We start from the raw sequence: 27,746 nt of genomic DNA on the forward strand, positions 1-27,746 counted from the left end.
ATATATATATATATATATATACACACAAACAGTAACAGATAACAATGATAAACATTTATAATTAAAAAGAAGGTGGATTAAATACATTACAAATTCAGTCTAATGAAAACATATCACGTGATAGATAATCAATCGCTTAATTTTAAATATCATCCTCACCACAACACTAGTCTGAGCTTTGTTTTGTGAGATAACCAGTTTAAAACAGGCACCTATAGTTCCATTTAAAACCACTAGGTGTCAATGAGTTATCGCAAATTGGAAATAATCACGCAGAAAGTTGAATTATAAAGATAGGTTGAGTTACTTAGCCATTCAGAAAATATGCTGGATCATATTCCGAAACATTTATCTTAATGAACACAGACTATCATACTCTTTCATGTCTGCCCATAGCTATGGTCGTATGTAAAAAACACTCATTTGCATTACTATGCTTTGTTTATAGGCCTACTCAATAAGCCACTCATTTCTGTTGTTCTCAAAGTCCGAGTTTCTTTGCCTGGTTCAGGGTAAATGAAACCACATGTTAAGAGTGATCACCATGGTAACACTATCTCTAACTATGCTATCTGATCTAAACTGCATCCTCCCACTCGCTTTCCACCAATTACACTAATGTCTTACACTAATGTTGGGTAGAATTAACAGCATGAAGGCTTTATTATTACGTTAATGGTTTTTCCAACCCGGAGTAAAGCAGAGTAAATAAATTTTTCAGAAAAAAAAAAAGTATATTTTTATTTTGCATACATTCAGTGTAGCATACCCAACAATGTGTAGTTTACAACATAATTATTTGTTATAAACTGAACTATACAAGAGAACAAAATAATGAAACAAAATGATAAAACACCAAGTTTTAAGTTATTATACTGATGGCTCCATGATATCTTACAGTTGTTCAAGGTGGCACCAACAACGCCAAATATAAGATTTGGGTAAAATATTACACGGGGTAAAAAAAAATAAAAAATACAAAGAGAGAGACAACACTATGAAAAACTAATTGACAGGTTCCGACTTGAAATATGGCATGAACTGAAATGTCATATGTTCAAATATTCATATCTATTTTTCATTATTAGTCAACCAAAATCTACTTTGTTTTCGTTCTCCCACAGTCATTTGCATACAGTAGTTTGGAGTTTTTCCTTGGGAAATACAATAATATAATCCTGATATTGATCTCCATTTCACACAGATCTGTTTTCCCATGAACTCCTGGTCATTTTTCATACTGCATTGTGGATATCTGCATTTTGAGATCATCAAAACCACTTGAGACAGGGAAAAATGTAATAATAATCAGAGAAACTTTCTGATTAGACAACGTTGGTTTAAGCAACACTGGTCCAAGTACATGAACATTGTATTTCACACGCAAATACAAAGGTCACAATAGCTTCCTCTCAGCTGTGTCCCACCGGCCATGGTATTTTGCATATCAACATTAGGTTCAATAAAATCAGTAACAGCAAAGAATGCCTAGAGTGCAAGAGGCCAGGTTAAACACTTAACAAAGCCTTAAAGATAACGGTGCATCTTGGAGTGCAAGAATATCCTTTAAAGGAAAAGTGCAAACTTTGTACAAGTGTAAACACATCAAGAGCAGTGAAAGGCTTAAGCAGTGACTAGAAACCCCTTCTGCCAGTTTTGGAAGAGTCCAGCTGTCCGTCACTTGTTTGTGCTGCTCTTTATTTTTCTCTCAGCAGGTAGAAGACCACAGCCTTGAGGTAGTGACCGCAGGCACAGGCAGCTGCCACCAGCCAATGAGAACGGAAACTGGGATCTGTATTGACTACACACTTTGTGATGTCCGCCTGTAAGAGAACAAAGAAAATATTTAAATATCATAATCAACATGCTCAATAGTGCTGAAAAAAAACACTATTAAAATGCAACACATTCAGATATGGAGTTTGGCGTTTCAATTTGTTTTACTGTTTTTTTTCTGAGTTCATCTGGCATCAACAAAAGGAAAAGGAACTGCAGTTTGCACTGAAGTATATACCTTTTAGGCCAAAGCCAACATTCAGTAGTCTAAACATTATACATTTCAGCATGCAGCATTACCAGGTTGGCCAAATACAAAGTTCTGGCAAGAAACTCTAGATGGCGCAGTCCGATAGCTCAATCTGACCTGGCGACATCGTTGTCACATGGCAGCTGATTGGTTCTCTCCTGTATAGGTAGCCAATGAGATTACTGCTTAATATTCAAATACCTGGCTTTTGTTTGCTGTAGCAGTTTTGCAGAGCATAGAAACCCTCCACCTTCCCCAGCTCCACCTGTATAGATCTGCTACGAGGTGATTCATGTATGCTATATGGGGGTTATTCATATGTGCTATATGTGCAGCAGCAGTATTTCTTCCATGCTCACAGCAGCATGTTGTGGATGTATTGGCAGTAGCAAATCTCGGTACTTGCTCTGCCGCAGCAGCTTAACATTATCATGTACATTACCATTCCAATCCCTCCGAGAGTTGTCATGACAGAAATGTTATTAAAGTTCCAAATTAGCTGAATACACATTCAGATGATTAAAGTTCAGTTTGTTTGGATTTGGCAAACTTTTTCAATTTTTTAAGAAGCAAATTTACCCACACAAAAGAGATAATATAATATTGTGCTTACCAAGGCAGCATTTATTTGATCACAAATACAGTAGAAACAGAAATATTGTGAAATTACAATTTAAAGTAACTGTTTTCAATTTAAATGCCACTCTGAGATGGAAACGCTGATTTTTTCAGCAGCCTTTATTCCATTTGTCAGTGTTACATAATCACTCAAAAATATGCTGATTTGATGCTCAAGAAACATTTCTTTTGATTATGAATGTTGAAAACTGTTTTGCTGCCTAATAATTTTGAGAAAACCATAATTCTTTTTTTTTTTTTTAAGTTCAAAAGAAACATTTATTTGAAATATATTTTTGTGACATTTTACATGCCTTTAATGTCACTTTTGATCAAAATTTTTTTTTTTGCATCTTTGTTAAAGTACCAATAAAAAAAAAAGATCTGGCCAAACAGAAGCTAATTGCACAATGATGATAATTTTTAAAGCCTGGCTATAATTTAAGATGTGAAAAAGAAATTCAAATCAAGAGGCAACTTTACTGAAGGCAATGAGAGATGGGGACATCCCTTAATTAGGAATTGTAATTAAAAATACATTTTACTCAGTGGTGTTTTTGTGTATCTGTGTGTGTGTGTGAATAGGCCCTTCATTCAGCTCCCAGGGCAATCCCACAGAGCAAAACACGCAGAATGGCACGTAGACACGACTACCCACATACTCGCATCAACAACATGGAAAATACCATCTACCAGTCTCTGCTTTATACTATACAGACTTTCGTTTAGTGCTCCTGATGATAAAGTCCTTGTTTTCATAATTAGGAATTGTAATTAAAAATACATTTTACTGTAAAAACTGGTGTTTTTGTGTATCTGTGTGTGTGTGAATAGGCCCTTCATTCAGCTCCCAGGGCAATCCCACAGAGCAAAACACGCAGAATGGCACGTAGACACGACTACCCACATACTCGCATCAACAACATGGAAAATACCATCTACCAGTCTCTGCTTTATACTATACAGACTTTCGTTTAGTGCTCCTGATGATAAAGTCCTTGTTTTCAGGTTGAGTTCAGTCTGTGGGTGTGCCCATTTTGTACTAAAACCGCAGTTGCAAAATCAGGACACTCCCAAGAGGAAAACACCTTGAAAAATGTTGAGAATGATTTCGCCTGAAGCAACCATTACGATTTTCACTTACCCAATTAACCCATTAACCCTTTTTTCATGCTGTGCCTCCACCAATAACTTGAAATTTGATCCTTTATATGTTCTGAATGTGTTCTTTGTGTTCACTCTTCTAAATAAGTGACAGAACATCAAACTTGTTGACCTAGATAATCATACCTAGATAACAGTGTTCTAACTACTCCTAAGAATAATTTCTTATATTACAAATTTTTCAACATCATTACTCACATTAAGATTTTTTTTACAAGTTTGAAATAATTAAGATTTTTTTAAAAGAAGTCTAAAAATAAAGAGAATACAGTAAAAACACAACAATAATATTGTGAAATTGTATTACATTAACAAGAGTTTATTACATAAACAACTACTTTCTATTGTAATACATTACATTCTAAAATGTAATTAATTCCTGTGATAGCAAACCTGTATTTTTGTGTCACATGATCCTTCAGAAATAATTCTCTATAAAATGATTTGGTGCTCAATAAACATTTCTTATTGTTATCAATGTTGAAAATTGTTTTGCTGCTTAATATTTTTGTGAAAACTGTGAAACGTTTGAATTGTAGTGCAATTAAGTAAAAAAAGAAAGTGGCAAAAACTGGTTTCAATATTGATAATAAGAACCATTTTTAATCATTGAGAACCAATAACAATTTTAAACAATTTAGCACCAAATCATCATATTTGAATGATTTCTGAAGGATCATGTGACATTGAAGACTGGAGTAATGGCTGCTGAAAATTAAGCCTTGCCATCACAGGAATAAATTACATTTTAAAACATATTAAAATAGAATATTTCACAAAATTTTAATCAAATAACTGCAGCCTTGGTAAGAATAACAGACATCTTAAAAAAAGTCTTAAAAGTCTTATACAAACTACTAAGTTATTATATGGCATTTTAATATGATAAATTAATTTATTTACCCCAGAAATGTTTTCATTTGCACCAAAACTATTGATTGATTGATTGAAAAAGGTTATAACCTACAAAGTCACAAAAGCAGGTGTAGAAAGTTGGAAAGTTGTTGCATATGGGCCCACTGTAAATGCAGGCAGCTTGTGATGACTCTGGCACAGTGCCATGTTGAATCTGCCTGAACAGAGCACAGACACCGCAGACATGCCCTGCCAAAACAGCCACACATACAGTACCAGCACAGCTCCTCATTCAACAGGATCGCTGAACTGTGCTGTCTTTCTGAGAGATTGATCAGATTCCCACCCATAAGCTGCATGAACACTGCACGTTCTGTCTAAATACTGGACAAAGACTGGAAAGGCAGAAGTCTGGGTTCTTTCTGGGTCTTAGCTCAGATCTATAAACACAGCACAATGGTACTTTCAGTTAAACTAAAAAAAAAAAAGGGGTCACCCAAAAATGCAGATTCTGTCAAGACTTTCGTTTAGTGCTCCTGATGATAAAGTCCTTGTTTTCAGGTTGAGTTCAGTCTGTGGGTGTGCCCATTTTGTACTAAAACCGCAGTTGCAAAATCAGGACACTCCCAAGAGGAAAACACCTTGAAAAATGTTGAGAATGATTTCGCCTGAAGCAACCATTACGATTTTCACTTACCCAATTAACCCATTAACCCTTTTTTCATGCTGTGCCTCCACCAATAACTTGAAATTTGATCCTTTATATGTTCTGAATGTGTTCTTTGTGTTCACTCTTCTAAATAAGTGACAGAACATCAAACTTGTTGACCTAGATAATCATACCTAGATAACAGTGTTCTAACTACTCCTAAGAATAATTTCTTATATTACAAATTTTTCAACATCATTACTCACATTAAGATTTTTTTTACAAGTTTGAAATAATTAAGATTTTTTTAAAAGAAGTCTAAAAATAAAGAGAATACAGTAAAAACACAACAATAATATTGTGAAATTGTATTACATTAACAAGAGTTTATTACATAAACAACTACTTTCTATTGTAATACATTACATTCTAAAATGTAATTAATTCCTGTGATAGCAAACCTGTATTTTTGTGTCACATGATCCTTCAGAAATAATTCTCTATAAAATGATTTGGTGTTCAATAAACATTTCTTATTGTTATCAATGTTGAAAATTGTTTTGCTGCTTAATATTTTTGTGAAAACTGTGAAACGTTTGAATTGTAGTGCAATTAAGTAAAAAAAGAAAGTGGCAAAAACTGGTTTCAATATTGATAATAAGAACCATTTTTAATCATTGAGAACCAATAACAATTTTAAACAATTTAGCACCAAATCATCATATTTGAATGATTTCTGAAGGATCATGTGACATTGAAGACTGGAGTAATGGCTGCTGAAAATTAAGCCTTGCCATCACAGGAATAAATTACATTTTAAAACATATTAAAATAGAAAACCGTTATTTAAATTGTAATAATATTTCACAATATTACTGTAATTTTAATCAAATAACTGCAGCCTTGGTAAGAATAACAGACATCTTAAAAAAAGTCTTATTCCAGTATTACAAACTACTAAGTTATTATATGGCATTTTAATATGATAAATTAATTTATTTACCCCAGAAATGTTTTCATTTGCACCAAAACTATTGATTGATTGATTGAAAAAGGTTATAACCTACAAAGTCACAAAAGCAGGTGTAGAAAGTTGGAAAGTTGTTGCATATGGGCCCACTGTAAATGCAGGCAGCTTGTGATGACTCTGGCACAGTGCCATGTTGAATCTGCCTGAACAGAGCACAGACACCGCAGACATGCCCTGCCAAAACAGCCACACATACAGTACCAGCACAGCTCCTCATTCAACAGGATCGCTGAACTGTGCTGTCTTTCTGAGAGATTGATCAGATTCCCACCCATAAGCTGCATGAACACTGCACGTTCTGTCTAAATACTGGACAAAGACTGGAAAGGCAGAAGTCTGGGTTCTTTCTGGGTCTTAGCTCAGATCTATAAACACAGCACAATGGTACTTTCAGTTAAACTAAAAAAAAAAAAGGTGTCACCCAAAAATGCAGATTCTGTCATCATTTAGTCAGCCTCGTGTTGTTCCAAACCTGTATGACAATCTGTCTTCTGCTGAACACAAAATAAGGTATTGCAACCAGTTTTGGTGACCACTCACTTTCATTTTATGGACACAAAAAAAGAAAGACATTTCTTAAAGGGGTCATATGATGCGATTTAAATTTTTCCTTTCTCTTTGAAGTGCTACAAGCTCTTGGTGCATAAAGAAGATCTGTAAAGTTGCAAAGACTAAAGTCTCAAATCCAAAGAGATATTCTTTATAAAAGTTAAGAGTCAACCACGCCTACCTAAAACGGCTCGTTCTAACACGCCCCCACATATCTACGTCACGATGTGGGAAGATTTGCATAACGCCGACCAAATGTTCACGCAAAGCAAGAAGGCGTAACTTTTATTCTCGCTGTAGTATTGTTGTTGTCGCCTCCGCCATGCCATGGAGACACTGTTTCGTTGTAAAATTGAAACTACTTTGTTTGGCCTTCCAAAAGAGGATGATATCCGCTTCTCTAGCCCACCGTTCGTCACTCACTCAGCCCACCGGCCTCCGCTCACTCAAGCCCGAGGTGTGTGACGCTGTTTCTCGTTGTGAAAGTGAAACTACTTTGTTTGGCCTTCCAAAAGAGGACACGACTAGAATTCAGTGGTTAAGTTGTATTTACAACACTGTTCCAGAACAGTTTAACCCAAATATTCAGATGTGTATAGAGACGAAACAATAATGTACAGTATGTGGAAAATAATGTTTTTTTAACCTTAAACCACATAAACACATTTCATTACACCAAATACACAAAATAATGTTCTTTTTAGCAACATCATATGACCCCTTTAAAAATTTCAACAGCCATGACTCCAGTCTTCAGTGTCACATGATCCTTCAGAAATAATTTTTATATGATGATTTGACAAAGTACATTTAAAAAAATAATATAATTTCCCATTTTTTCCCACCAGTGAAAAATAAGGTGTTGCATCTATTAAAAAAAAAACATAATTACACAAAAAAAAAAAAAAACACTGCAACAATATTACAGTAACACTACAACTGAAGTCCTCTGAAGTCAGTTTCAATCCATTCAATACCTGAGATGCAATATTGCGCCATATGTGTTTGTAAGAGAGAGCAAGTCCACAGCATGATACGAAAAACAAGAAAGCAGCGACAGTTTTTGTTACACGAACGAGCGGTCTGCTAAACATAAGCCACACGGACAATGGCGAATATTAGGAAATCGACTGCTAATTGCTATAGCTGACCAATCAGAATCAAGTATTATGTTTGGGCCAGGAGCATGATAAAAGCAGACTTTTTTGTTAATGAATTGTACTGATTAATGGATTTATTGCTTACCCAGCCTCCTCTCCTCTTTAACCATGACACAAGGCTTTTGCGAACAAACTCGCCCATGCAGTCGACAATGGTGTGCACCATCGCTGGATGCCCATGCCGAACACAGTCCACAGCTAGAGCTCCGGCCACAGCATACAGAGACACAATCTTCCCCCATGTTACACCTGTAGAGAGACATATAATCCGAGATATAATCCAACTGACAGTCTGTCCTTGTCCACGGACATTTATTCAGAACACATTTAAAATGCTGCATTGCAAGATCATGTGCTGTTAAATCTCTCGTGTTGCCTGTTTTGTTTGACACAGGCAAAGAGGTAAAGTGCTCCAACTAATGCATTTCAAGCTTAATCAAATCATTTATTTCCACTGACAGTATATACTGTACAATATGTGTGTGTACTGGTGAAAGTGTGTATGAAAATCATAACCAGTTGAGTCATGAAAATTCCTGATAATCCCTCCCTATTTCTTACAGAACATTATTATTGTTATATAACTGCCAGGCAGGCCATCAGCTGGTGTGTCAGCCAGAAAGACACAAGCAACATTTTATTTTTTTAGCAGAACAAATTCACGTTTGACTTGTGACGACAATCTCAATATACAGTATGTGTGATTCAATGTGGCTATAACATGTTCAGTGCATTTAACAGCGTAATGACTTCAATAGCAGTTGAAAAGGTACAAATGCTTTGCTTTCCCTCCATCATAAATGCATTAGGGTCATGGGTCTGAATGTAATGAAAAGGCTAAAGTACTAGCATGTTTCGTTTAACAAGTGGGCATTATGATTTATTAGAGCTAATGTGATCAATGGACTCCTAGATACACTACTCTAACCTTTAAACTTTTCAGCCTGGGATGAAACAAAACGTAATAAAGCTGCAAACCCCCATCTGGGATCATCAAATAGCCAGACATAAACACATCAACCCAGGAACCTAATCGGAGACTAGCAAAGACAGGAAACACAAAGGCAAAAGGAAACCATATTGAGGCATATGAGAGATAAAAGCTGGTTTGAAGTTTAAGATAAAAAGAAACATTCCCTCCCTCTGTCTCTTGTAAGAACGGAACGTTAAGTTATACAATTCAGAGGGAATATTTGACAGTTTACAGCAAACTGTTTCAAATCAAATGAAGACATGTATTAAATAAATGTAGATGCACATTGGCACTCAAAATACTGGTCTATTACCTTCCTTTTGTGCAATAATAGAACCATCTGTCTATGCAGAAGCACTGTCATTGCCAAAAAAAAAAAAAAAAAGTCTGGATTTTCCTGCATGCAGTTAGGATCTTGCATCTCTGTTGTGACGGTTAGATTTAACGTTAAATAGAAAACAAATTGAATTAAGAAATCTGTAAGGAAATTTTGCAAGTCTTGAAGAGTAACATTTAAAAAAAGCTTTTGAACATTTTTTTTTAACAAATAAATAATAGAAAGATCCAAGATTCTAGTTCAGAGACTAAATGTAGGCCTAATTTTGTAAATTGCTTTAATGGTTTTGATTTACTTGAGTATAAAAGATCCGCTAAAATGCTTCCTCTTGACAGAATCAGCTATAAAATTCAAGTAGATTAAGTTTTAGTACACCAATGCATTAGAAAAACACCATTTCTACAGCTTACATTCCTAAGCCACAAAGTAAAACATGGAATCATTTTGATTTCTTTTCAAAATGCTATGCATAACATCTTTTTATTCATAAAATTGCACCATTATTTATTTTAAATGATCTTAGAAATAGTAAAACTGAACAGAAATGATCACCGAATTAAAAAAGCAAAAGTGAATATACATATATTTTTCAATATATTTTATATATATAATTTTAAAATATGTATTACAATATACGTATAAAGCATAGTGTGAAAACATCAAAATAAATCTTCATTTCTATATAGTTGCACAGCCATATGAAAAAGTGCAGAGTCACATGAAAAATGCTCACTCAGAGGGTAAAAAAATAAATGAATAAAATAAAATCAATTAAGTGAACACCAGTGATCAGTTCAGCTGCACTGCTTCAGGACAGGTATGTGTACAGACAGGAGGTACAAGGGTGTCACCGGGTCCAGAGAGGAATCTTTGTTGTCCTGCTTTGACTGACATGAGCAATTATGCTTTAATACTTCAAAAAAACAAATAATGTTTTCCTGGACACATGAGGTGAACATGTTACAGCACATCTAAAGAGCTGCTCAGGTTGAAAAACAGACCACATTTGACTAAACTCTAAATCTGGGAGGTCAAATAAGGGTTAAAATTATATGAACTAAGCTGAATCCCAAGGGCTTGTACTAAATATAAGCGATGTACAGTATGCTGCAAAGGGAATGAAAACTTCCATGGTGCCCAGACAGTTTACTTTCAAGAAAAATCCATATTTTATGGTGCTGAGAGTTCTCTAGTCAAGCGCAGCACCGTTTCTCTGCGTGTATATATAAATGTCAGAATGGATTCATTTTTATCCTCTCTCAAAGAAGTGTACAAGCCACTAAAAGGGATAGTTCAGCCAAAAAAATAATGTACTCAATCTCTCGTTATTCCAAACCTGTATAACTTTATTCTATGGAACAAAGAAGATATTTTAGCAAATGTTTCAGTTTCTTTTCCATTCATTGGAAGTCAATGACAACCAATACTGTTTGGTTACCAACATTTGTCAAAATATCTTCTTTTGTGCTCTCACAGGTATGGAACACCATGAGAGAATGTTCATTTTTTGGTGTACTATGCCTTTAAGGAAATGTGGACAACATCTCTGAAACCAGATGCACCGACCAGTTTACCTAAAGAGTTTTCTGTACTAAATGTATTTTAAGACAAAGCATTGACCAACCTGTAGAGAAGATTTCTGCAGCAACGGCCAAAAAGGCATCAGAGACTATACTCTCAGATGCAATTGTGATGTTGAGCTGTCTTGCTACGTTGCGGTACACATTGGGTCGCAGGTACTCCAGCTCATCACCTAGGAGACAGAGAGATAAATGTGTTTTTATTTTCCCTTGGCTCAAACGATCGGTTTTCTCATCATAGAAAGAACCTGTCAAGAGTCGTATTGAATAAAACCAGTAATTCAGGGAAGCTTGACACAATGACAGTGCATAATTACTGTAATCTAACCTTAAAACCTGCTATTAATAGCATTGTTTGTATCTTTTCATCATTCTTTCATATGAGAAGCCAATTATATTGCTGCTGTTATATTGCAACGTCCTGATGATGAAACTGTCTGTTAAAGGAATAGTTCACCCAAAATGAAGATTTGCAGAAAATTACATTACTTGTTCACCAATGGATACTCTACAGCAGGGCTGTCCAAACTCGGTCCTGGAGGGCCGGTGTCCTGCAGAGTTTAGCTCCAACTTGCCACAACACACCTGACTGGACGTTTCTATGCCTAGTAAGAGCTTGATTAGCTGATTCATGTGTGTTTAATTGGGGTTGGATCTAAACTCTTCAGGACACCGGCCCTCCAGGACCGAGTTTGGACACCCCTGCTGTATACGATCAAGCATTGTTAGCATGTCAGGACGTCATTTAACTGTAGGTCCCGAGCCATTACATGACATTTACATCTCTAGTAATGAGCTCAAAATGAGAGCTGAGTGCCCATGTGCAAAGTTTACTGCATGACCTTGTTTGCTACAGAAACAAATACATACAGTACTTTCATGTCCAGTAGATTCCCTCAGCATCCAGGGGCTAAAACTTAATTTTGGAACCTGTATCCCTCCAGGACCAAGTTTGGACAGCCCTGCTCTACAGTGAATGGGTGGCATCAGAATGAGAGTACAAACAGCTGATAAAAACATCACAATCCAAAAGTAATCCACACGACCATCAATTAACATCTTTTGAAGCAAAAAGCTGCTAGTTTTTAAGAAACAAATCCATCATTAATGCATCTTAATTTTAACCCAAGTGATGTAATATGCTAAAATCTGTTCCAATTAACAGAAACAAACTCATCTACAACTTGGATGGCCTGAGGGTGAGTGAATATCCCTACATTTTCTTTTTTGGTTGAACTACTCCTTTAAATAAGTCTTCAGCTATGTTTTCAGCTATGTCTCACCGACCTGAATCATCCATTTTATGTCAGTGATTCAGGCGGGTGAGGTGTCTATGCAAGGAGTAGCTACATGTCTTTCAGGACAATACAGGTTAAATATGGGTGGGAAACTCTCAAGCATTCTTGTGATAATGATCTGCATGTCTGCATGCTTTGTCCACAAAAAGCAGCTCCCCCCAGTTACACAGCTGTCTCAAAATAAAATTGGTGTGCTTTTCCCTTTAAGGAGAAAACAGGTTCTTACAAATGAAAGTCACTCAGATGACAGTCACGTGGTATATGTTTAGGCAACTTGTAGTGTGTCTGATCAACAGATGATGCGAGTTTAAACATCATCAGTAGTCACTGCATCCAATCTCGTGAAAGGGCTCAGAATGTCCAACGGCATGAAAGGTAGAAAGAAAGGAATGTGGAAGATAGCTCAACATGGTTCAAAAGGCAAAGTACTTTACAGTGGGTGAGACACAGACGAACCTTGCAAGAGTGTTGTAAAATATTACGCAGTCGTATGGTTTGGCTTTGAGGAAGCTGAGAATCGTGTTTATTTTCATTTCTGAAAGTTCACAGAACATTCATGAATACCTCGTTTTTTCATTTATTTTGGTATAAACCAGACAAGCACAGCTCAAGAAAGAATGAAAATTGACAGGAAGTTCTGTGCAGTTTTAGCTTGGTCTTATAGATCCATAATATAACCTCAATATATCAACCCACAATTCAGACAGATACTGTAGATAAGTATACAGTACGTGTCTGATCTTGTATTTTCTTGCTACTATATATATATATAAAGACACCTCAGCCAGTGTTCCTCCGGATCCATGCTCTGGTTTAGACCATCCGATTCCAGCCCGATGGAGTCTGGAGTGAATGTAATCCCTGCACAAGACTTTAGACTGAGACACGAGCTCCTTATCCGTGGGAGAGCGATCAAACACCTCCATGACTTCAGCCGCAAACACCGAGGAGCGGCGCAACATCTCCATGCCCTTCATGAGTGGAGATCAATTACAATCAGCTGACAACCTCCACCTTTATCGCCGTGTATGGAAGTGTTTCTTCTCCACCCTCTTGTTTCCAAAGTCTGATGGCGCCTTAAACGATCTGCATAAAGAAGAAAACGCGCGTGTTTTAGCCTACTATATAGAGAAGACTCGCTCTCACCTTCTGTTGGAATGAACGTGAACCTGATAAAAGAGCAGAGAATCAGTGATCGATTACATTTGCTGTTTCTGGAAAGTCGGTTAAATCCTCAGAAAGTCTCGAATATCGACATTTTTAATGACAGCGAATTGTTCTCTCTGCAGATTTGTGAGGTGCAGTCCGCGAGATGAAACTGCTGTCAGGAAGCAGTGCTGTCTGGCTTTGGTCTGTTTGGATGGGCTGCACACATGAAGTCTCCTTCTATGGAAAAGCTCTCCGTTAAGGCGGAGATAACCTGTTATGGCTTTGATAGTCCGCCCTTCTAGAAGAGCTAGTGTTTAGAAGATTTGATTAATCAAAGAACAAACGTAGAAAACAAACACCTATCTATCTATCTATCTATCTATCTATCTATCTATTTATGGAGCTGGGTACTGATTACATTTAATCTGGATTATGTAATCAGATTCCAAAAAAAATAAGTAGGCTATTTTTAATTAGATTAAATTACATTTTAAAATAGCCTTGTAATCAGACTACAGCAGGGCCGGAGTGGGACTCATTTTCAGCCCTGGAGTTTCACGCCTTATAGACCGGCCCACTTTAGTTCATGACTGACTATTAAAATAATGTAATTAAAACCTCAGTAGATATAAGTCTGCAATAGTGCACTGTTCTCTACAGCCTTGTAATTCATTGTATTTTTCTAGAGCTTTTGTGTAACTTCAGAAATGGAAAATAAGGGACATAATTGTAATTCTTTTAAGGAAATTAAGCAACAAAACAAGGGACACTCAAAATATTTGTACTGTACTATAATGTATGTCTGCCTGCAGTTAAAAAGTTACCAGAAAAACAAAATCACATTTGTTTTACTTAACCTATTTATGTTTAATTATTCTAAAAATGTCATAGGTCTGAGTAAATTGTAGCCTACCATTATAGAATGTGACTGCACAAGTAGTGTAGTAATTTAGGAGGTGAAAATACTGTGAAATTACATACAAATGGAATGAAATTTGAAAGCATAATGGAACGTCTATGAAAGGTCAGTCAATAAAGCATTTTTAAACAGTGGCACTTAAATTTTTTTACTAAAATTGTATTGCAACCATAGCCTATGAATAAATGAAAATGCATATTTTCAATTAAAGAAAATTTAGAGAGTGTGGGTCTGGCAGGGGTGCAGAATTCGGCACGACACCGGTCTGTTGTTTTGGGCCATGGTGTTGTCATGTCACTATGAAACATGCTGTCCCTGCCTGCACTCAAAGCAGCCGAATTCTGTACCCCTGCCAGATTATGCATCCCCTCCTTGAAATCGCTATCTGATTGCCTAATCCCAACCCCACCCCTAATCCTAACCCCTCCCCAACACCTACTCCTAAACCTACCAATACCAGGGGATGCATCCGGGCCTGGACTACAGTTACTTTTTTATTGATTACATGATTACATATTATTCAATAGCAATAATTTATTGATTCTCTCTAATTCCTCTTTTTTATCTTTTAAATTTTCCTTTCTAAAATAGCCTACCCCTTATATCTAGGCCTACACTCAAAAAGTCTTCCAGTTTTGTGGACATTCACAAAAAGACCAGTCACTAGTTAGGTGGCTAGACAGCATTTGACCACTGGATTTACAAAACTCATTCCAAGTTTAAGAAGTGTTTCAACATCTATCTATCTCCATCCATCTATCTATCTCCATCCATCCATCCATCCATCCATCCATCCATCTCTATCTATCTATCTATTTATGGAGCTGGGTACTGATTACATTTAATCTGGATTATGTAATCAGATTCCAAAAAAAATAAGTAGGCTATTTTTAATTAGATTAAATTACATTTTAAAATAGCCTTGTAATCAGACTACAGCAGGGCCGGAGTGGGACTCATTTTCAGCCCTGGAGTTTCACGCCTTATAGACCGGCCCACTTTAGTTCATGACTGACTATTAAAATAATGTAATTATCCATCTATCTATCTATCTATCTATCTATCATCATTGTAGGTCAACCTCATTGTCATTTTAAGTATGGAAATTGCAAAACGTTGCCAACCAAACTATAATTTGATACAAAATAATGGACAAAATACAGTAGATGCTTTTGCCTTTTTTTTTTGTCCAATGTGCTTTTTGCCAGCCACAAACTCACTAAAGGCCTATTTTCTTGTAACAAGGACAGCTTTGTGTATAAAATGTTTGTAAAAGGTATTTTAATGTGCATACAGTAGTTGTTGCACAAAAAAAGGGTCAAGTTACTCCAGTCCCACCCACCATCTTTGATAGAGTTGTTTTGCAAGTCTTGACTGTTTTTGCTTCAAGCGTGTCAGTTAGAATTCATTAGAGCCACCCACCCAGCCTGAAACAACGGCTTTCCCAAAGAAACATATGAAACCAAGATTTGTTTTGACATGTCAAGTAAATCCTTGTAAGCAGGAATATGCAAAACATATCAAGTTTCCAGTGTTGAATAACCGATTCAGTGATGGAGTATAATAAAAAGGCTTATTCAAGCACAATACAGTGAACTTCCTTAAATACAGAGACAGAAAATAAAAAGTAGAACAAGATCAACCAGGCAGTTCTGTTCAACACAGGAACATAATGAGTTGAAAGCTGAAGCGTATCTCAGTGGCACACAATGATACAGTTCCTTTTTTTCTGACCACATTTGAGGCTTCCTCTGTATCCCAATTTAAAAACTACAATATTCGATCTGATTCTAAGGCCTATTAAAAATAGCTTGTGACAGTTTATCTTGTTAAAACACAACTGAATACAGACAGATGGAGGTCAGTGTTAGGCTACTGCTGCTATAGTTTACATTTAATTCATTTCCAGTGAATAATGAGACATTGTAGAGACCAGTAATCTTCAGCAAGTTGTAACACACCACACTTCTGAGGAATAATGCTTAAGTTTTCTGCAGAAACTCTACATGTCTCTGCATGCCCATCACATGACTTCTCATCGGTTACGTTCCTTCTTCATGTCTGGCTTTTTATAATCAAAACAGAGATAGGATTAGAGATAAAAAACAAAATCTTGTCAGTTTACAAATCAACAATTACTTTGAACCCTGAAATAAATGTAAATAAATAAATGTATCATGGCTTTGGACAATATTTTTGTACAATACTGCTCCCTACAGGTAAAAGAAGGAACATCAAAATCCTTTCCTTAGTACCACAAAATTATTTCCTTAGTACACTATTTTTACAAGAACACCCATAACCGATTGTGATCTGGAAATACATGAAATCTTTAAACTGAAAATAAATTAACAGGAAAACAGACTCAGAATCATAAACAAATATTATATCAATGTAATCTTGGTGTGAGGTGAAAATGCCTCCTGTTTGACAGTAAAAGAGGATTAAGGCAGAATTTTGGCCTTTTTTACAATTTCTGACAGAAAAAAAAGTAATGATTTATAAATAAATATATAGCCACAAGGACCAAATAAGGCTTCAGGTTAGAAAAAGTGCCCTTAGAAAAACATTTAAAACTATAATTACCTTGATTCCAACAAGAAACTTTATTAAGGCTATACAAAACAAAGCATGAAGGGCATTGTGTATATTGAAACTCTGATTCAAAGGTCTATGGATGTGATGTCTAGCCTACAAAGGCATTTTGTCAATAAAGTAACGGTTTATTATGAACACTAAAAGAAAAACAAGTGTGAAATGTGATATGAATCTTTTATACAAAATATAAAACAAAAAGAAAAATGTCTAAGATGACATAAACTGAAACTAAACATGACATATTGGAATAAATTGGAACAAACTGTCCCTAAATAGAGAAGAAAATTTGACAGAATATCTAACCACTGTTACCACTAAGAAAATTCATACAGACTGAGGGATCATAATTTTGGTATAGAAACAGGCCAGTTCAAACTGACTATCAAAGCAAGCTCATGCTCTGACTGAACACAAAATGAACTGAAAACAGAAAAAGCACTCCTTGAAAAAGCACAAACCTGAAATCATGTAGGCTAAGTGTTTCTCCAATTAATTAAAGAATTCAAATAATGTTTTCATTAAAGATTTGTGAGAGTGATGTTTAGGGGAATATGTAGATTTAAGGCAAAGAAAAGAGCTATGATTTGCTCATAAGGTCTTCAACAGTGTTGGGGGTAACGCATTACAAGTAACGTGAGTTACGTAATCAGATTACCTTTTTTCAAGTAACTAGTAAAGTAACGCATTACTTTTTAATTTACAAGAAAATATCTGAGTTACTTTTTCAAATAAGTAACGCAAGTTACTTGTTTAACGCAAAAGTAACGTAACGCATTACTTCCCATAAAAAGTAACTAAGTACCGTAATTAGTTACTTTTTTATGGAGCAACGCAATATTGTAATGCATTACTTTTAAAAGTAACTTTCCCCAACACTGGTCTTCAATATACTAATGCCAGCATGGTATTTTTTTTGTCATATTAGCTAGGCTAAATAAAACGACTCGAGTGTGCAACTGTCCATCTGTTGTATGATAAATAGGAAATGTTTAAGCTAAAGTAGAACATTCACATATTATACTCACATACCTAAATTGCGAATCTCTAAAAATATTATTTGTTGCATAACACACCACAATAGCCAGCGTGGTGAGTGAAAAACTACGGTTCCCAGCAGTCTTTGGGTCACGCACGCGTTTAACACAATTCCTCTCTCTTAGTCAGAGTAGCGGGGTTTCATAGACAGAGGGAGTCTCCTGTGCAGAGCATTAACCGTAAATATCCATACCAAAGACTGAGTGTCTGCTCTGATGTATGGACAGGATTTCATATTAAAATCCTTGTAAACCATAGAGCCGGTCAGCCTGATCCACTGGAATGATTTAGAGAGGCGTGGATTGGGAACAAGCTGTTCCTTTGGTGGGTGACTGTCCAAGAAGGAGAGAAAGAGGAAAAATCTGAGAAGAACCCCCGAATTGGAGGTAGATTAAGCTGGACATGGCACACCTTCAGAACATTCGGAACCAGGTAATCCAGAGAGATGAAGATGACACCTAAGCCCTCCAGACATGGCTTCCATACTGAGACATAAGAGTTACTTATTGTTCTTTTTGGATGATGATTGAACTTGACATTAGCTGCAGTGTCCTTGTACTATAGTAAGCTTTTGTAATGATAAATTCCACTAAATAATAGGCTATAATATAATGAGTACACGTAGTTACACTGGAAAAAATGGTGTGGGATTTACATAATTCTTTACTCTGAAATTGCTTGTAAAGTGTACAAGTAACACATTAAACGTGAAATATTACAGTATTTTCTTGTAAAACATACTCCAATAATCTTTGTTTTACAACTTGGAAAATGTGTTTTTACAGTGTAGTTTATGTAAATACATTGTTCTGTTATGTAAAGTGTGACATTTACCCAATGTGAACTAAAGTGTAGGCGGTTTACATGATGTTCCTCTTGGGAACCCCCCAGGTAAATAAAGAAAATACGGTCTCTTTCTTTAATAGTGTTTAGAATAGATCACATCTCGGAGTGCAGCGAAATTGAAATTTTGAGCAATATCATAACTGAATATCATAAGCTGATATGATGGCCGCTATGATTTATGAAAAGTAGCCTATTCAAACTACAGCTCCAATCTAGAATTCTGATTTTGAAACAGACAGTAGGCTACCCCTTAAGAAGGGAACTTTTGCCTGTCTAGTTCAGACTATTGTATTTTTTTTATCACTAAAAGCTAATATTTAACTAATAATAGTAGCTAATTATAATAGCTATTATTTAGTTGTTCCCCACATTTTGAACAGCCCTGCTATCTCACAATACTCCATGAAATCAGATAATTTACAGCATGGAGGGAGCACAGATAATGTTATCTCAATGTTTGTACAAATTGAGGTATGGACTGCTTGTGTCCAGCTTGGCCTTTCAGCCCTGTTAGCCTAGTTATTTAAAGAAAAAAATATCAAACATATCCTTTAATTCACGTAAAATATTATCACTAACTAGAAAACCAAAATATTGTCCCAAACTAGCTAGTCCTATTGAGCAACGTCATAATTTAGGCTAAAAATTTCAACCCTGTTACCCACTGACACATATTTTTTTTTTAATGTCCATTTAGTTTTGACATTTCTTAAACATTTATTGCTAGAGCTTTGCAAAATATCTCAAATGGTAGTAACAGGGTTGCAAAAATGGAAATGTTGATGGTCAATTAACATTTATTTAGATTATGCATCTCTGATCGCATCTGTTATATCGTATTGAGTCTCTTCACATCACACTTTTTGACACCACACCATAAAAAAAAAAGTTTTTCCCAGTGTAAAACCGTTATATTAAATATGAGACAGTGTGGTTATTGTGTACCGAACCAGATAATAATGGATGGCATCTGTTTATGTTATGTTCTAGTCCTATTGAGCAACGTCATAATTTAGGCTAAAATTTTCAACCCTGTTACCCACTCACACATATTTTTTTTTAATGTCCATTTAGTTTTGACATTTCTTAAACATTTATTGCTAGAGCTTTGCAAAATATCTCAAATGGTAGTAACAGGGTTGCAAAAATGGAAATGTTGATGGTCAATTAACATTTATTTAGATTATGCATCTCTGATCGCATCTGTTATATCGTATTGAGTCTCTTCACATCACACTTTTTGACACCACACCATAAAAAAAAAAGTTTTTCCCAGTGTAAAACCGTTATATTAAATATGAGACAGTGTGGTTATTGTGTACCGAACCAGATAATAATGGATGGCATCTGTTTATGTTATGTTGGCCATGCGCACGTTTAGTCGGGCAGTATGATAATTGCAGTGTATCATGTTTTGATGAGGGTTGAACCTCAGAGTATCTGTGACGAAAGAGTGGCGCACCCACCGATCGCACAGGTGTAGCTGGCAGAATAATTAACTTCTTTCTGAGAATTGTTAAAAATACCCTGTTGGTCTCATTTTATGGATTCTCCAATGGGTGGTACTACCAAGAATAGTAAAGGTTTGCGTTTTGATTGCTCAGTGCTTTAGAAATGTGCAATAAAAGTGTGACGAATGCAGAAATCAGATGTCGAGCTGATACCAAGAGGAGGTCTTTTATCACCTGAACTTTGAGTCTTGTCGTCAAAAGAGCTTGTTGTTGTTTTGATAAAACAGTGCCACTTCCATTTGGATTGTCAGTACAATGTTGTACCGAGCAAGGAAGCAGATGCTCCAAGTGTTTTCCTAGTAGTTAGGCACAGCAGAAAAATGAAAAATTTGCTTAAAAAACTACATGGGATTTCTAACAATTCTCTTTATAGATTATCATCTTCTCCGGACCTTCAGTGGAGTGATGATTGGGTAGATCTTCCTGCATTTGTTGCTTGAATAATAGGACAAAATATAAAGTTCATCACGTGTGTAAAGAAAACACACAGTGTTGGATCTAGTCATAAATATCTGGTAAGAATTGAAAAATCTTTTTTGTTTTTCTTTAGAATTCACGTTTGAATCCTGAGGAATACTTCACTAAATTGGAACGAATTGGTAAAGGCTCTTTTGGAGAGGTGTACAAGGGCATAAACAACCGTACAAAAGAGGTGGTGGCCATTAAGACTATTGACTTGGAGGAAGCAGAGGATGAGATTGAAGACATCCAGCAGGAGATCACGGTCCTCAGCCAGTGTGACAGCCCTTATGTCACCAGATACTACGGCTCCTATCTGACGGTTTGTGGAGATTTCTTTCTTTCAGGCACAGCTCTTATTATATTACATGCTATTTCTGTAGTTTTAAAGGAATAGTTTATCCAAATGCCATCCTTTCAAAAAACACATGACCTCCTGGTAACACTCACTTTACAATGACATCAGATTAGATTATGCATTAAAAATAAGCAATACTTTAAGACGGAAAAATGTTAATTTCTACATATACAAATACATTTTGTAGCAGTCATATCAATTTGACATGTTTTAGGAATAAGAATGAATGAACAATGTTCATTGGTGGTTCATGGTACTTTATTATAAAGTGTCACTGACTTTCTTCCATGAAACACAAAATGAGGAATTTTCCAAACTTTCAGCTGTTTTTTTTTTTTCCATACAGAAAAAGTAGACAGTGACCAGTGTGTCTCAAACCATAGCTGCTATGGTTAACTGAAACTATAACTTATAACTAAATAAACTAAATAAAACGAATAACTAAAAAATATATATATTAAATGAAAAACTTGGCAACTAAGTAGAAATACTGTAAGTGGAATAAGTTTACATTGAAGTACTAAAGTACTTTAAAATGGAAATAAAAAGCAAATTATATAGAAAAAATAAACACTAACACTCAAAGCCTTTATGTATAATGCATTATAAAGGTATTCATATTGTAATGCATTATACCTTTTTATAAATAATTGTAACCAAAGTTAAAATAATATTTAGATTTGTTTGTCATGTTTTAGTGCATTATACTTTCTAAATGTGTAAAAATGAATAGATTAGAAGTATTATAGTGAATTCTAACTGGGGTTACATTTAGTCATGAGATCATACAACGCATCACAAGGCATAATTAATGTATTAAAACTACTTTTATAATGCATTATATAAAGGCTTTAAGTAAAGTGTTATCAAATTTTGATCATAAACATGAAAAGTAAAAAAAAAAACCGCACAAAACAAAATTAATAACATTTTTAATTAAAATGAGAACTGAAAACAAAAATAAAAGCTCATTCAAAATTTTAACAAATACTATAAAAGTATATAAATAATACTAAAATTCAGCAGTCGTAATACTTGTGTTTTTCAGGGCTCTAAGCTGTGGATAATCATGGAATATTTGGGAGGTGGATCGGCTCTGGACCTGGTGAGTTGGTCTTTTCATTATATTTGTGGGTTCTTTAAAGTGAGGAATAACGTCGGAAAATTACTAAAGGGAAAAACTGTGGAAAATGTCAAGGGCACAGGAAATGTCACTATATTTAACATCCTCTAATGTGTTTGAGCACAGCTAAGGCCGGGACCTTTGGAAGAAGCATATATCGCCACCATTCTCAGAGAAATACTGAAAGGACTGGACTACCTCCACTCAGAGAGGAAGATTCATAGAGATATCAAAGGTTAGTCTGCAAAACTTACCTCGGTTTAGTTCCTTTTAGTTCTGTGAAGTGTCCCTACATTAATAACTCTGCTTTTTCCTACAGCGGCCAATGTGTTACTCTCTGAACATGGAGAAGTCAAGCTGGCAGACTTTGGAGTGGCTGGCCAGTTAACAGACACACAAATTAAGAGAAACACATTTGTAGGAACTCCATTTTGGATGGCACCAGAGGTCATCAAACAGTCTGCATATGACTTCAAGGTACAAGTGCTTGTCATTTAGCTAACAGGTATCATGTTCAAGTTCTGCACGTGAACATCTGTTAACTAGTCAAGACTGCTGCTGTTGCGTGATGAAAATAAGCTCAATTAAATATTCAGAGACAGACAGATGGTACAAGTACTGACCCCCACTTTTTTGCCCTTTTTTCTTCCCTGTGTCTTAGGCCGACATCTGGTCATTGGGTATCACAGCCATTGAGCTGGCTAAAGGAGAGCCACCCAACTCAGAACTTCACCCCATGAGAGTCTTGTTCCTCATCCCTAAAAATAACCCACCCGTGCTGGAAGGGTCCTACAGCAAAGCCTTTAAGGACTTTGTTGAGGCTTGTCTCAATAAAGATCCACGATTTGTTAGTACCTTTATTTAAAAAATAAATAAATAAATATATATATATATATATATATATATATATGAATGTACAATATATTGGTACCTTATTGGTTATTAGTCAGTGTATTTTCAATATATCTTTTTTTAACTAATTTAATATTGATTTTAATATAGATTTTAAAAAAATGTAACAATTGAGTAATTGATGATATTAGATATTTGTGCATTTTAATTTCTCCTATTTTTACATTTAGATCATCTTTTCCATCATCTGATGATTAAAGCTATTTTTTAAAAATACAAATATTTTTATAGCACTATTAAATGTAGTCTTATGCAATCTCAAAATGAATATTAATTTTTTAACTACATAATGTTGTAATGCTAAATTTATTTAGGCCAAATTGAATAGAATTTTAATATCTGCCATTTTTATCGGTTAATGCCATATAAAATATCATATACAGTAGATATTTTAATAATATTCATAGAATATAACTGTAATACCTGTAATTCTATTAAAACTCCGCCAGTGATGCCATTAGCTTTTAGTATAAACAGGCTAATTAAACTTTAAAACATGAGGTAAACTGCTTTTAATTTTTATGATATGCTGTTCGCACCCAACAGAGACCGACAGCCAAAGAGCTTCTGAAACACAAGTTCATCACCCGCTACACCAAGAAAACCTCATACCTGGCAGAGCTCATTGATCGATACCGCCGCTGGAAGTCAGAGGGCCACGGGGACGAATCAAGCTCTGATGACTCTGACATGTATGTGTGTGCTTTATATTCCTAGATGAGCGATCAGCAAACCTGTGAAGTTTGCGTACAGTATGTTTACTCTGTGTGTTTTCACTCAGGGATGGGGAGGGGGATGACAGGGACCAGTGTCCCATGTGGACTTTCCCCACTGTGCGGCCCACTTCCATGAACAAGTTACAAAGAGGTTTCAATAATTTAGACAATAAGGTAAATATGAACAAAAGCAGCACAAAATCTGTACTATATAGAGGGCATAAAGGGTGGTTAAACAGACTTTGTAGTGCCACAGAGGCAGCATATGTCTACAAAGGAATCTTATTTGCGGTAAATTAAAGTTGCATCAGAGCTGCCTTTGATACTATGTGTGAAATGGGTCAGATCTGGCAATGTTTAATCTGATTTTTATACTGTATTACATATTTCAGAGCCTCCTTAAAAAATGCAGTCAAAGTAAACATTTTATGCGAAGAGAGTAAGTGTAAGAGACTTAATTGTAAATATTTTTTAGTATAAAATCATGTACAGTCTTGCGTATAGGGGAGCCATATTGTGATCACATGACCAGCTGAATACTGGTCTTATAAATTGCAACAGTGCCTGTCCACTTTTCAGCCATCTTGGTTCAAGAAGTGTTTTCCAATAGTGATTTTTAAAAAAGTCTTTGAGACTTACAAGTTATGAACCAAACCAGCCAGCTACAAAAAAAAAAATCACAACATTATAAACTTTCATTTGAAGCACAGACAATATTAGAAAATTGGACAAAACAAACAGAGGTACAAGACTGTGTACTGAACAGCTTTAATGAGGGAAAGAACACTAAAATCCCATGAAGAATCACAAATGACAATTTAAATAAAAACAATGCAGTTTATATAAAAAACTATATATGTAAAGATGTTAAATATATATTTATTTAGTTAGTATAAGTTATTGTTCAAAATCAGTTCCCCTATGGAGAAAATTGATGGGATTTTTACTTTCGGAACCCTGACTGTTGCGCTCTATAGTCGATCAAAATATTTAGCCCTAGTACTGAGCCTTGCGGTACTCCATACCAAACCTGTGATCCATATGACATTTCTTTGTTTACTGCTACAAATTGATAACTGTCAGATAAGTATGATTTTAAAAATAGCAATTCAATTCCATTAATGCCATCATAATTTTTGAGCCTACCCAAGAGAATGTTAATAGTATCAAAGGCAGCACTGATGACCTGTAATACTAATTGTATATTGAATATGATCAGTTTCTTTTCTGATTTGACAATTCATTCACCTGTAGTATAACATAAATACATCTCAAATGTCATCAAAATGCAAACTTACAAAAAACAACCCTATTAAAAAATGTCATATACAGGTGCATCTCAATAAATTAGAATGTCGTGGAAAAGTTCATTTCAGTAATTCAACTCAAATTGCGAAACTCGTGTATTAAATAAATTCAATGCACACAGTATTTTAAGTCTTTGGTTCTTTTAATTGTGATGATTTTGGCTCACATTTAACAAAAACCCACCAATTCACTATCTCAACAAATTAGAATATGGTGACATGCCAATCAGCTAATCAACTCAAAACACCTGCAAAGGTTTCCTGAGCCTTCAAAATGGTCTCTCAGTTTGGTTCACTAGGCTACACAATCAGGAAGACTGCTGATCTGACAGTTGTCCAGAAGACAATCATTGACACCCTTCACAAGGAGGGTAAGCCACAAACATTCATTGCCAAAGAAGCTGGCTGTTCACAGAGTGCTGTATCCAAGCATGTTAACAGAAAGTTGAGTGGAAGGAAAAAGTGTGGAAGAAAAAGATGCACAACCAACCGAGAGAACCGCAGCCTTATGAGGATTGTCAAGCAAAATCGATTCAAGAATCAATTAAAAGAACCAAAGACTTAAACTACTTCAGGCTGTGTGCATTGAATTTATTTAATACACGAGTTTCACAATTTGAGTTGAATTACTGAAATAAATTAACTTTTCCACGACATTCCAATTTATTGAGATGCACCTGTATATACACACACACGCTATCATCTATCATTATATATATGGGGTGCAATTTAAAAAAAGAAAAGTAAATACAGCTGAAATTATTCTTTTTTTATAACAGACATCAGATGTTATGAAGAGGCAGCCAAAGTCACCATCTCTAAAAACGTTCATTACACCCATCTTCAGAGAGGTAAAGAATTCAAAAACGTACATTTATGTAAGTGAGCCTGGACCTCCTGCTTTAACGTCAAGTCAGAACACGTGGATTATGTTCTGTATGCAGCTGAAGGAGAAGCGGCGTGTTAGCGGGAGCGGTGTATGTGCCCTGGAGGAACTGGAAAACGCATTCAGCCTCGCAGAGGAGTCCAGCCCTGGAATCTCAGACCGTTTACTCAATAACATTATGGAGAGAGTGTGCAGGTAAACACATTTAATATACAGTCTCCCCTATGTGTCTGTACACACAGTATCTAATTGTATTTTATGTCATTTTCTGATTATGCCAGTTTTTCAGGTCATGCTGATTCAATGCTGTAAGATATTGTGCTGCGCTGTGGCACTTGCATGCAGTACTAAATCTTCCGCAGGAGTGAACTCTGAGACTTCCTTTGTCTCAACCCTGCAGGTTTACACTCAACGGTAACAGCATGCCTTCAAAACGATGAGGTCCGTCTGACTGCTGGTCAGCTCCGTCCGATGGAAAGACTATCCTGATCTCTTCATGAGCCACCTCCTGCTCCTTCAGCTGAACACCAGTCATTCCATTCCAGCTTGTATTATGAGATGTTTTTACAGTTTACTTTATAGAATTTTGAAATGTCTAAATGAAATGTAAAATATGAAATGACGAACCAGGTTTATGTGTATTCCATTAAATTCCATTAAGTACATTGAAATGTAAATAAACTAGTGTAAAAAGTGTTTATTTCTCACGTTTGCATTTAGGACATAAATTACAAGGTGAAATGTAGGAAAAGGCTTAAAGGGATAGTTCAGCCAAAAATTAAAATTGTTGTCATTTACTCACCCCCATGTCATTCCAAACCCATAAGACTTTCATTCAGCTTCGAAACACAAATCTGAGAGAATTCTGTGCCTTCATTAAAAATCCATAGAACCAAAACTTTGAAGCTCCAAAAAGTTCATAAAGAATTGTAAAAGTAATCCTTTTCTTTTTTAATTGTTTTAGAATATAAACAGATTTAACTTTTATTCACATAAATATTGATCAACGCACATACACTTGAGCTTGTTTACTATATTTGACTTGCTCCATGTATGTACGTTGTGAATAAAAGCTTAAATTAAATCCTATATATATTAGTTTATATTATACAACACAAAGCAGGGTTATTTTAGTATAATTTATGAATTATTCAGAATTAGCTTTTATTTTTATATTTTCAGTTTCACATTTTTATTTATTTTTCTGTCATTTTGTTGTCTCTTTTATAGAAAAATACATTTATAGAATACATTTTATAGCAATTTTCGTAAATGCGAAATTTTGCCTTGCCAATAAACAAACTAAGTTTTAGTTTTTTTCATCAAATATTTATTTTAGCCTTATTTCAATTAACAAACGATTTTTATTTCTTGAAATAGGACTTGAATTAATTAGTTTTACAATGTTTTTTATGAACTTTCTTAAGTGTTAAAGTTTTGGTGTAGTGATCTTTTAGTGAAAGGACCGAAATCTCAGTTTTCATTCAAATATCTTCATTTTTGTTTTAATGATGATGACCAAACTCATACAGGGTGGGGTTACTAGTAACGATTTTTATTTTTATGTGAACTAACCCTTTAAATGGGACAAAAAGAAGAGAATTAAATGTTTACACAGTTCAGTTTTATTTGATAGCCCTTCAATGTCATAACATGAAACTTACTACATGCAGTGTGTACAGGAGCAA

At 35.3% G+C, this 27,746-nt stretch overlaps 2 protein-coding genes across 9 annotated transcripts; one reads left to right on the top strand and one right to left on the bottom strand.

The window, feature by feature from the left end:
- Positions 1-739: 739 nt before the first annotated feature.
- Positions 740-13,709, bottom strand: LOC107694130 (bcl-2-related ovarian killer protein homolog A-like). The gene is made up of 5 exons (XM_016493740.1): positions 13,019-13,709; positions 11,278-11,302; positions 10,986-11,114; positions 8,137-8,300; positions 740-1,823 (listed from the first exon to the last, which is right to left on the bottom strand). The coding sequence occupies exons 1-5, from the start codon at positions 13,214-13,216 to the stop codon at positions 1,698-1,700; spliced, it is 642 nt and encodes a 213-aa protein (XP_016349226.1). The 5' UTR covers positions 13,217-13,709; the 3' UTR covers positions 740-1,697.
- Positions 12,030-26,848, top strand: LOC107694119 (serine/threonine-protein kinase 25-like). Of its 8 annotated transcripts, none has more exons than XM_016493722.1 (12): positions 12,030-12,140; positions 20,848-21,078; positions 22,163-22,219; positions 22,364-22,472; positions 22,557-22,714; positions 22,899-23,084; positions 23,696-23,841; positions 23,931-24,039; positions 25,952-26,023; positions 26,090-26,253; positions 26,340-26,366; positions 26,459-26,848. In XM_016493722.1, the coding sequence occupies exons 1-12, from the start codon at positions 12,081-12,083 to the stop codon at positions 26,496-26,498; spliced, it is 1,359 nt and encodes a 452-aa protein (XP_016349208.1). In that variant the 5' UTR covers positions 12,030-12,080; the 3' UTR covers positions 26,499-26,848. The 8 variants fall into 8 exon arrangements, with proteins under 8 accessions (XP_016349208.1, XP_016349209.1, XP_016349210.1 ...); XM_016493723.1 differs by having other exon boundaries at positions 12,031-12,140; positions 26,117-26,253; positions 26,459-26,847; XM_016493725.1 differs by lacking the exon at positions 12,030-12,140 and adding an exon at positions 18,044-18,372 and having other exon boundaries at positions 26,459-26,847.
- Positions 26,849-27,746: the final 898 nt, after the last annotated feature.

This window comes from Sinocyclocheilus anshuiensis, unplaced genomic scaffold (assembly GCF_001515605.1).
Source record: "Sinocyclocheilus anshuiensis isolate Anshui unplaced genomic scaffold, SAMN03320099.WGS_v1.1 scaffold1530, whole genome shotgun sequence".
Taxonomy (NCBI): Eukaryota; Metazoa; Chordata; class Actinopteri; order Cypriniformes; family Cyprinidae; genus Sinocyclocheilus; species Sinocyclocheilus anshuiensis.